The sequence below is a fragment of the Gouania willdenowi genome, chromosome 11 (assembly GCF_900634775.1).
Source record: "Gouania willdenowi chromosome 11, fGouWil2.1, whole genome shotgun sequence".
In the NCBI taxonomy this organism is placed as follows: domain Eukaryota; kingdom Metazoa; phylum Chordata; class Actinopteri; order Blenniiformes; family Gobiesocidae; genus Gouania; species Gouania willdenowi.
The window spans coordinates 15,823,740-15,834,896 of NC_041054.1; the positions used below are offsets into that span (position 1 = coordinate 15,823,740).

The 11,157-nt window shown below is 39.1% G+C and overlaps 1 protein-coding gene across 1 annotated transcript; it reads left to right on the forward strand.

The window, feature by feature from the left end:
* Positions 1–3,312: 3,312 nt before the first annotated feature.
* nfe2l3 (nfe2 like bZIP transcription factor 3) lies at positions 3,313–11,157 on the forward strand. The gene is made up of 5 exons (XM_028461874.1): positions 3,313–4,162; positions 6,553–6,633; positions 7,601–7,714; positions 8,606–9,068; positions 9,145–11,157. The coding sequence occupies exons 1-5, from the start codon at positions 3,677–3,679 to the stop codon at positions 9,915–9,917; spliced, it is 1,917 nt and encodes a 638-aa protein (XP_028317675.1). The 5' UTR covers positions 3,313–3,676; the 3' UTR covers positions 9,918–11,157.

Below are 11,157 nucleotides of genomic sequence, written 5' to 3' on the forward strand. Positions count from 1 at the left end.
GTTTTTTTTTTTAGTAACAATAAAGTTTTATTCTTTGAAATGATTGATGGATGCTGCTTGAGAAGTGCTGTAAGGAGATTTGTTGGCCCATAGGAACTTTTGATAAACTATTTTCTTTGGGCAAGATGAATGGATACAATCTGCTATTTAGACACTGGCCAGCAGGGTTAAAAGAGGCGAAAAGCAGGTCAGTAGCACAAACACAAATCAAACTAGAGCAGTCAGAGAGCGCCAACATCCTACAAGCGCCAAATATCCTCTTTGCTGAATATTGGCAGTGATCCTGATCATCACAGATTAAAGACTTGGAAAAAGTATCTATCCCATTAAGAACAATACAGTATATCCAAATGTATGGGCACTTCCATTCCGCAATCTGGTTCTGATCCAGATTAAACTTGGTGAGGTAATTGAAGAACCAACCTGACATAACTGAGTCAAATTTCATAAAGATTGATCAGATACGAACAGGGATATGAATTTTAAAAATGTTGCCAATGACAAAAGATTGAGATTTGTTGATTTTTCAAACTGATCCAGAATCAGTATATTGATTCGTATTCCCTCCAAAATGTAAAGGAATCTGTCATGAATCTAACCCTAAGCCTAACCCTACGATCTATCTTTAGTTACAATTTTGTCAAAATTAATTAAAGACTTTTGATGCAATCCTGCTAACAAACAGACAAACGAACAATTAAATAAATAAATGTCGGTAGGTAATGGACTCCAGTAAAGCTTTCTAATCTCAAACCTCTGAGAAAGTGCTTTGCCATACATTTATTATCATATTTTAAAAGTTAAGATTGGGAAAAGAAAGCACTGCGCAAACAAGGCAAACATATTGCAACTTCCACTCCACAATAGAATCAATGGCAATTTCCATCCATCTCATGTAGCCCTATGACTATATATTATTTGTGTGTGTGCGTGTGTGTGTGTGTGTGTGTGTGTGTGTGTGCGTGTGTGTGTGTGTGTGTCTTACATGGCTCTCTGTTGAACTTGTGTGTTCCTCAAATATCTCTGTTAATCAGGCACAGATTGGCCTGAGACTTTCAACACGGCTGCTGCTTGGTTCAAGGATGTGCAACGTCGGATTTGTTTGGACTGCAGTGATACGTTCATGAATTGTTTCATAAAATTGTCTTATATGCAGCTTTGAAAAACAGCTCAAAGTTGACAGGTAGTCATGGCAACTCAGGATAAAGTGAAAGCTGAATCTACAGGATGGGCGGTAATGCTCCTTGCCTTGGTTGCCAACCGCCATAAAACTACACAGAAGAAGAAGACTCTACAGGAGTGACTGCACAAAGGGTTTTAAAAAAATGAGTAGTGGGTCTAATATCCTTAAAAAAAACACCTTGTAAATATTGACAAGCAGGTGTCCTCAGTGAGCAATGTTCGTAACCATGGTGAGTAATAATAATAGTAAAAAATTGTGTGTGTGTGTGTGTGTGTGTGTGTGTGTGTGTGTGTGATTCAGAATTAAATTTACACTAGGAATTGAGTGTTTTCCAGGTCAATTTAAAGAGGATTTAACTTTTTATTCTGAATTAAAGAGGAATAAAAGCTCCCATGTAAACCATCCATGAAAAAGCTACTAATACTCCCACATTTCTATAGAAATACATACTTCCAACAGGCAGCGCACTAGCAATCTGCATTAATAAATAAAACCTCTGCACTGTAATAATGTAAATTTATCTCTTTTTTTCCAAATTCTCCTTTACTTTCCAATGTCTGCCATGTTGAAGCACAATCATAACATCCATTTCTTGTATATATCTGACAAAATCAAAGGTAAAAGTAATGGATTACAAGTACTCATGTTACTGTAACTGAGTTGCTCTTATGGGTACTTGTATTTTTTTGAGTACATTTTAAAATCAGTAATTTTACTTCTACTTAAATACATCTTTAAAGAAGTAAAGTAAAGTTGTTAAATTTCTACACCCAACTGTTACTGAGTAAATTATTATTTTTTTTTTTTTGTTTTAGGCCTCAAAACACCACTCACTTTGTTATTGTTGTTGTTCTTCTTCTTGTTGTGTACACTCGTTAAAATTGCTATTCCTCTGTTATTTGTAAACGGATTGGGCTGAAATTTGGTAGCTAGAATCTATGGATGTGTACGCATTAACACTCGGAGCCCAAAAAGGGGCCCCAAACGAAGAAAAATAAATAAAGTTGATTTCTCATTTATTTGCGAGTCAAATATTATGACGGTTGGTGGTACCAAATCATTGGCACATACTAAAATATAAATGGGCCACATTACCCCATACATGTCACTGGGGTGCCAGAGGGCCCCATTTTTCACATTACCACTCCTCTGTTAGTTTTCGTTAGATCGGAATGCAGTTTGGTATGAATACTCTTTGAATGAATGTGATGAGACGCTCTGGGCTTTTTTTTTTTTTATTTTATGGGAAAAAAGTCATGTGATATATCGTTTCAAAGGTAATTCAACATAGATTACGATTATGCCTCACACAATTCAAATAGGGGCCCGAGGGGCCCGGGTGGGAATTATTTGGCAATTTCCATTAAAGTCGTTTCTCATTTATTTGTGAGTCAAATCATGACACATATCAATATATGAATGGGGCCCATTACTCCACCCCCGGGGGCCCCTTTTTTTACTCGGTGGAACTGGGTCAATTGACTGAATTCTCGGGAACGTGGTATGTGCTATTTGGCGTGGAGACGTTCCGCGGGCCTGGCCGTAGTTCATCTAAACGTGTTTAATTTTGAATTGAATTCATTGGTGTTATTTTATTTATTTATTTTTTTGAAGAATTGTACATTTTGACAAACCTTTTATTTTGTACAGATGCCTTTGTGGAAATTACATCAAGTTCCAATTATGCAAGATTTCATCTTTTCCTTTTTAAGTTTATGCATGAGATGTTTACTGTATGCAAGGGAATCGTGACAAGATTTATTACCAAAAATAAACATGGGGGGTGAAAGTAACTAGTAACTTTTACTTTGAGTACTTATTAATTGAGCTACTTTTTACTTGTACTTGAGTATTTTATGCATGACTTACTTAAGTTTGAGTACAATTTAAATCAAGCAACTTCTACTTGTGTAGGATAAATCAGTACTCTTTACACCTATGGACAAAATAAAGTTATTTTGGTCAGCTTTGTAACTGCTGCTGTTTACTGTTACCATCGAAGGGGAAGTTTACTGGGGTGGAAGAAAAAAAAAGATGAAAAACTATTGGTTGATTTTAATGATGACGTAGACACTGTCCAATCACATCGTGTTTTACTCAACGCTTGTGTTCAATCAGATTGGGTTATGCTAATTCTGAAACGAACTTCTCTTAGTTAGCATTACTCTACATTGAAGGCGGAGAGTCACTTGTGTTACATTAATTACTTCACAAAGCGTGTGATAGTGGGATGTGAGCGGTAAGCGGGTCTCTTGTTTTGATCATTTAAAGAGCAACACTGATATGCCTGAGCCGGGAGGTTCTCGTTAGCCGGTGTTTGAGAGCTAGCAGCTAGCTTAGGTGTCTGAGGCTGTGGCCCCGGTGCAGGCGGACTCTTTGTCTGACAGGGGAAGGCGTGCTCTTTGTTAGGCTTCTCCCTTTGTCCACTGGGGAAACGAGGAACCGTCGGCCAAGGATTTCACCACCACTCGTAGCCTTGTCAGTATTTAGAAAATGCAAATCGCGAAAAAGTACTTGACAGAAGGTCTGATTCAGTTAACGATCCTACTCAGTTTGATTGGAGTTCGCGTGGATATCGATAGCTACTTAAGCGGATACTACACCCCACTGGGCGAGATTAACTTGGGTCCCAGCTCAGCCTACACACAAACACCCTTTCATAACCTGAGAGACACTCTTGACGGGTACAGTGTTCACCCAAAATGTCCCGAATTGGACTATTTCTTCTCCAGTCGCCGGCTGCTGGACGAGGTGAGGGCCCTCGGATCTCCGCGGTTTCCCACTGAGCTGAGCACATGGCTGGTGCACCAGGTGCCTGCCAGTGACAGAGCTGAGCGTGGGCCTTCCACTAGCAACGACACCGGCTCGGTTTTAGAACAGCAGCTCGGGGACGATGCCACCGAACACCCGCCTGTCAGTGTCCAGGATGTGCACCAACCAAACCGTGGACTGATAGAAGCAGCCTGCAACACTGTACAGGCAAGTATCTGTATGATACAACATAGGAATAATTGTATACAACTGTGTTCAACTACTGCACAGGGTTACAGTCTTACTGACAGATTACATAAGGTCTCTGTTTTATTATTTTACTAACTTGTAGACATGTGCTCTCAAAATGAAGCCTGACAGGAGAAAGTGAAAGTAGTTGCTATGCTTTCATTTTTATTTTTATTTTTTATTGTCACCTGATGCCTTCCAGACAACACAAGTAGCTGACAGTGCTGTACTGGTAAATGCTAAGGTGTTCTTTTCCTAAGGCGTGCACAGTTTAGGCATGATCACACCATCAAACATTGAAATTACATAACACTGTGTTGCAGCTGAATGAAAGGTGACACAGTTGATAAACACTGGAGCTGCTTATTGTTTCACATTTCCAGTATCGATTAGTTCACGAAGGCCCGATTCAGTTTTATTTTCAATTCGGTTAAGGATATTTCAGTCACGAAACCAATTTTACTTTGATACGGATTCTCAGAGATGTAATGCTGTAAATATAACTTAATGCAGCATCAGAATTGAGCTCACAGCATTGCATTACACACAGTAGAAAAGCCATAATAAATAATAGATTTTTAGGATTTTATGAATCGATTGTAAAATTCAAAGGAAAATTGATTAAGATTTTTTTTAGGCCATAGACTGCTATGCCCCTCATTGGCCAGTTCAGGTCACGTGATAGGTGCACCATGTGACTTAAAGTTCCTTCAGTTATATTTTAGCTGTTTTTTGTTTTTTTTGCTACCCGCTAACCCTTTTATTTTAACCCTAACTCTATCCCTAACCCAGGAAATACCCTAAAATGTTTATTTTTGTCAGTTATGTATTTTTAAAGGTGAACTTTGCTGTGTTAAATATGTTAAAATGAAAAAAAAAGTATTTGTCAAATGTGGGATTCGAACCCATAAATGCGGCGCATTAGGCCACTTGGTCATCCTGGCATTAACATATCTCTAGACACTTTTTTTTTTTCTAACCCAGCCCTATTGTACACATGATTTGGCTGTTTTTGCCTGATTTGTCACCATGACCAACAGTTGTTCCCTTATCTCGGTTGGGGCGTTCCTCAAGGGCCTGTGTGAAGCTCAAACTTTTTCTTGTGATATCAACTTCAGCTGCTTGAGACAATAACTCTCATGTTGCAAAATGATAGCATTAAATACATGTTAATTCTCCCCGTGACCCTGAAAAACAGGACAAAGCGGGTCTGAAACCAGATTCTCCTGGATCTCTTAATGACACCGTGGTGTAACACAGTGATTAAAAATCCCTTGATTAAGAAACATCAGACGTAAAGACATTTTGTTTTGGGAGAAGTTTTATGACATTACCAATGTAAGTCAACAGGTTTCGATTGCCTGTCTGCGGCACCTGTTGTCCTGCACTATGCTACTCATCACCTCAAAGAAGAATTCAAAGGAACATGTGTAAATGATCACAAAAGTGATCTCTCTCTCTCTCTCTCTCTCTCTATATATATATATATATATATATATATATATATATAAATGACATAACATTAGATGTCTCTTGTTTCTTGCTCCAGGAGTTTCTGTTGTATTCTTTCTGTCACCCAGATTTCCAAGCACATGTTTAAAACAGCTGCCGGATGGATGTTGTGTCCCGAGGCCACTTGACTTGATGTTGCAAGTTGTGTAACTTTATCCTGTCTATTTTTTTCTGGACCCAAACTGCCACTTGTGGGTTTTGCGAGGTCGAGAAGCAAGTCTTGAATCCACCCACACCCTATTTGCTTTCATAAAAAGTGGCTGCAAACACTTGGACGCTAATCCTCCCGTGGTTGTGGTTCAGTCATACTGTGATGTTGACACTTTTTCCATCGTGTTGCTCTGAACACTTTTGTAAAAGGATTGGTCTGGACTCTGATATTGTGGTGAGTTTTTACAAAGTCACTTTAAACTGGAATAGATATCAGTCTAATAAGACAAGCTCACACTTGTCCTTAACTTACTCAGCTGGTCTGTTTATTACTTTGCCTTCAGCGTCAACATAAAAACTGACTCAGCTAAAGTTCCTTTGTTGAAGTTGAGGAGAATCCTCTCTATTTTTGTAACATGAGTCAGGGGAAACCACATAACTGTTGCTCTGCATTGACACAAAAATAGCTTGCCCTGCTATTATGACACTACAACTAAAACAAACAGGGCTGTTGCATAATAGATTGTTATATCTGATGCCTTTGTTTCACTGGAATGTCTGCATTTGAATAATATAAACTATAAAGTGTGATCATTGGAGCCTCTGATGACTGTACCTCAATATTCTAAACACTGACTTTTTCTAAATTCTTTCTCTTTTATGTTTTTCTACTCTTAAAACTCATTTACCCTTTTGCTTCTTCCCAGGATGATGAAATCAAAATCAAAGAAGAAGAGGAGCCTGCTCCCCTCACACAGCTAGCTCACAGCTCCACACTTGAGGAAGAGGTATTTACACCGTTCCACTGTCGGAATAAAGTTTCTCATAAAAGTAACAGTTAACGCTGGATAAAAACTTTAGGACATAGTATAGGCTTCATAGACCAATTTGCTTGAAAGAATGATGTAAAAGGTTGAAAACATTTGTGTTGATCTCCATTGTAAACACTCTGTGATATTGTTGGAAAAGTTTCACGCAGTGCATTGTGGGATGTAGAGTCCCATAGATGGATGCATAAATGTGTTGTTTGTCCAAAAAAAAAACTCTGCCAAAGTGACTTTCCAACAGATTTCTTGTGTTTTCAGTGACTGAAAGTTGAGCCAAAACAATGGCGGATGTTAATTTTTAGAATCCATAATTAGCTGAAATTAAATGTCTCGTGGAGTGAATTGTTATCACATGGAATACTGGGAAGAAACTAGACAAAATGGCACCAAGCGACCCATTGTCCTCATTATCTGTTGAAGAACCACAAGAAATCATAGTAACTTTTATTTAGAAACACTTTAATGCATTTGTCAAGGACTCCACATCCCACAGTGCAATGCACAAAACTTTTCTGACAATGTGAATTAGGTGTGGGGAGATCTAAACAAACTTTTGAGTGGCAATTTTGACCTTTGATCTTTGATTTATTGATTTATGAAGGCTACACTGTCTTTATATAATAAAAAATAATCTCCAGCAGCTGTAATTAGAAGAATACACAGCATTGTTTGGTAAGGCTGGGTGAAAAAACTCGATTGATGGAATTGGTACTGTGACTGAAAAATACTTGAAACATATCAAAAATCTAATGGAATCAGCTTTTGTGGATTGAATTGATTTGGGAAATCTGAATCCATAGTTTGATGTATGCTGACACGAAATCTTACATCTTAAAAGTTACAACCATGTTATGTTTTTTTTTTTTTTTTAAACATGTGACATTCTGTAGTTTTATTTCTTTGTCAACGTCCTGTAATGTCTCTGCAGAGTCTGTTTGACAGCATCGCTGCTCTGTCCAATCAAATACAGCCTTCACCTCTTCCACCTGCCATTGATGATGACCAGCACTGGAGTAGTTTACTCTCCCTGACAGACCTCGATGTGAGTTCTTTGCTCTCTTTTAATGATTTTAAGATCTACTGTACATTCAGCCACACAGCTATGAGATATAGATGATTTTAAACAGGAAGTAGAACAATAAAAATTCCACAACACTCTGTATCTCTCTTTTAGTGGGATTTGGGCTTTAAATTTAATTTGAATGTATTTTTATTTTGAAAAATGAATTAGGTAGTTGCATTATTTCATGATTTTTTTTTTTCTTGTCTTTTCCTTGAAATCAGGCTCATTTTTCCTTTATTTAAATCTGCTATTGCAGTGTTTCTCAAATGGGGGTACTTGATAGTGTGGAAAATTAACAAATAAAGTGATATGACCGGAATTAATAAAACTATAGAAATAAATCTATACGGGAGGTGCTAAATCAGTGTTTTTCAACCTTGGGGTTGGGACCCCAGGTGGTGTCGCCTGCGTTTAAATGAGGTATCTTGAATTTTCTGAAAAAAGAAACTAGATTTTTGAAATTTTGAAATCAAAACACAATCTTAAACAACTTTATTTCTATAATTTCTCTTTGTGAATTTTGTTAAATTAAAATGCAGTAAAAAAAAAAACTAATATATCAAAACGGGGTCACGATCCAAAAAAGGTTGGAAACCACTGCACTAAATACTTTTATTCCACTTATTTACAAATGATATTCTTTAAAATGTGTTTTATCACTTGTTCATTTTGTCGTTTTGGTCTATAGTTGTTTTTAAATAGTTTTCTAAGCAAATTGTTGTAGTCGGACAAAAGGGATAGTTGGATTCAGAATAAAGAGAAAGAGGGTACTTGAGCCAAGAAAGTGTGAGAACCACTGTTCTATTGTACTATGATAATGCACACATTTTGCTGTGAGTGGAGTCATGTCAACGTTTGTGTCCTGTGCAGGATCTGGACCCTCTCGTCACTGAGCGTCTGTCGGACCTCGACACTGAAATCACCGGTGCTATCAGTTTGCACGATGCCATGCTAACCAGCACTGGAACGTTTGGCTCAACCCCTGGAGGAACCGACTTTAGACCAGTCACCCAGCCACAAAGGACGCTCTTCCGACTGGAGTCAACCGACTCCACTCACACAGATTTGTCACCAAGAATGGCTTTAGCCTCGCTTCAGTTTACATCAATGTCTAATCTGACTAGAAGCGAGTCATTACATGGCAGTCTTGGTGACTGCATGGATGAAGCGGTGTTCGACCAGATCAATCAGCTTGGTTTGGAAAGCTTGGACACCATAGACAGCCAACTGATGGACACGTTGGGCGGCATAGAGCCAGGGCTGGAGGACCTAGACTTGGATTCAGACTCTGGTCTGTCCTTGGAGAGCAGCTCCAGAGGCCCAGTGTCCCCAGGTGCGTCCAACGCGCTTTAATCTACTCTGTAAGGCTTTAAACGTGTTTGTTGTTTACACTAATGTTGTCATTCCAGGCTCATCTGAGATGTCGTCGTCCTCCAGTTCCTACTGTGATGATGAGGGCGGAGCTACAGGGTACAGCAGCGAGGTGGATTCAGTGCCCTCGAAACACATCACAGACTACAACACAACATGGTCACCTGTTGATCTGAGTGAGAACGTGTGGCATGATCACAGCTACTCCACCCCTGCTCTGTTTAACCCTCCACCTGCCATGCTGCCCCACAAAGCCATCAAAGAGGAGTTCATCAGTGATGATGAAGACGAGATGCAGTTGGGGGAACGGGACATAAGTCGGGATGAGCTGCGCGCCCGTGCAATGTGCCTCCCATTTTCCGTCCTGCAGATTGTCAACATGCCGGTAGAAGAGTTCCTGGAGGTCCTCGAAGGCCATGGCTTCTCGCCGCAGCAGGTGACTCTCCTCAGGGACATTCGCAGGCGTGGAAAGAACAAACTGGCGGCGCAAAACTGCCGCAAACGCAAGCTTGACGCCATCACGGGACTCAGAGAGGAGGTGGAAAAGCTGCAGGCCCAAAAAGACAGGCTGCTGCGAGAGAAACGGTTAACAACCAAGACAATCGGTGCCGTGGGACATCAGATCAAGCAGCTGACCAGGGACGTCCTGGCGCGGCTGAGGGACGATTCAGGACGACCCTTGACCCCGGACAGATACACCCTGCAGTGCGGGGCTAACGGGAGGGTGGTTGTTCAGCCCGTGAGACGGCCAGCTATCACCACATCGGCTAGTAGCAAAACAGACAAAAGAAAGAAAGAGAAAAAGCAATGATGCAGTGATTTCAAGATGAGATTCCAGCTTTTAAACTTTTGGATATTACTGACTATACTGGCCTGACTCTGGTTTGGAATTCCTCCTGTGATGGTGTGTGGATTCAGCTCTCTTGGGTAAAATCTGCAAAAACTAAAAGTACATTCACGTCAAGATGAAAGATCAAATCTGTAAATAATACATTGCCGCCTGGGCAAAACCTTGTCTACACACTGGACTTTTTCTTTGCCATTGAATAATCAATGAATGGGGTGATTTTAAGGAAACAACTACACCGCTGGCTAATATCAGACTGTTGTGTTTGTTAGATTGAAGTCTTATCTTCTTTTTTTTTTTTTTTTTTTTTTTTTAACACACAACCAGTTATGTTCTAGTCAGCACAGGCCGCATTGTGACCGTTACTGAAAGCGGAGGAGGGGGAGGAGGAGGATCTCTTTGTTTTATAACGTAATCTCTCTTCTTGGTGTATTCCTACTCTATAACATTAGAAGGTTCCAGATTTATTTATGAGTTTTGAAGACTTTAATGCACAGATGTGCATTATGAGACTGTTAAAAAACAGTTTCTCCTTTATAGTTGTGACAGACTTTCAGTTGATAAGAATATCAAAATTCGATAAATTTACAAATTACTTTTGGAGAGCGCGTACTGTTATTTAAAAGTTTGAATTTCCTTTAAGTTAAAGATTTTTTTTTCTTTCTTTGTTACACACATTATACCAATGATTTAAAAACACAAGGCCTTAAATTGTATCTGAGAAGTGTTTTGGCTGATGAATGCATGTTGTGGCAAACATCCAGTTCCAGATTATTTGGATTAAAATTTTGGCAAAAGTTGTATTCTACCTCACATCTGAATTTTGGTTATGTTTGACTAAATTGAAGCATTTTTTTTTTTATTAAGTCGTCTGCATCGCATCCACGGATACGAAAATCTGTGGTTAGTTTTATGACTCAACTCAAATTGATAATCCAATCCCTGTTTAAAACAAGAAAATAAAAACAATCACCAGTTGTATTTAATGAGTTTGAATGTTGGTTGGATGTTTTATATATTTGAGATTATCTGATGATTCATGGGAACACGTGTTCAGCTGAGTGAGTGAAACATTAATAGGTTACTAGTTTATAATTATTTGGAGAAGGATTTGCTGTTCTTTTTTTATGGATTTCAGTTTGCTAAATGTTGGCGAGGCGGGTGTGTTTGATTGCATGGTGATTGATGTAACTAGTTTGTTTCT

Excerpts from the sequence above, each read along its gene's own strand:
- nfe2l3 (XM_028461874.1), top strand. The coding sequence starts at position 3,677 with ATGCAAATCGCGAAAAAGTACTTGACAGAAGGTCTGATTCAGTTAACG. Across the intron at positions 6,634-7,600 it reads GCTCCACACTTGAGGAAGAG|AGTCTGTTTGACAGCATCGC; the intron begins GTATTTACACCG and ends ATGTCTCTGCAG. Across the intron at positions 9,069-9,144 it reads CAGAGGCCCAGTGTCCCCAG|GCTCATCTGAGATGTCGTCG; the intron begins GTGCGTCCAACG and ends TTGTCATTCCAG.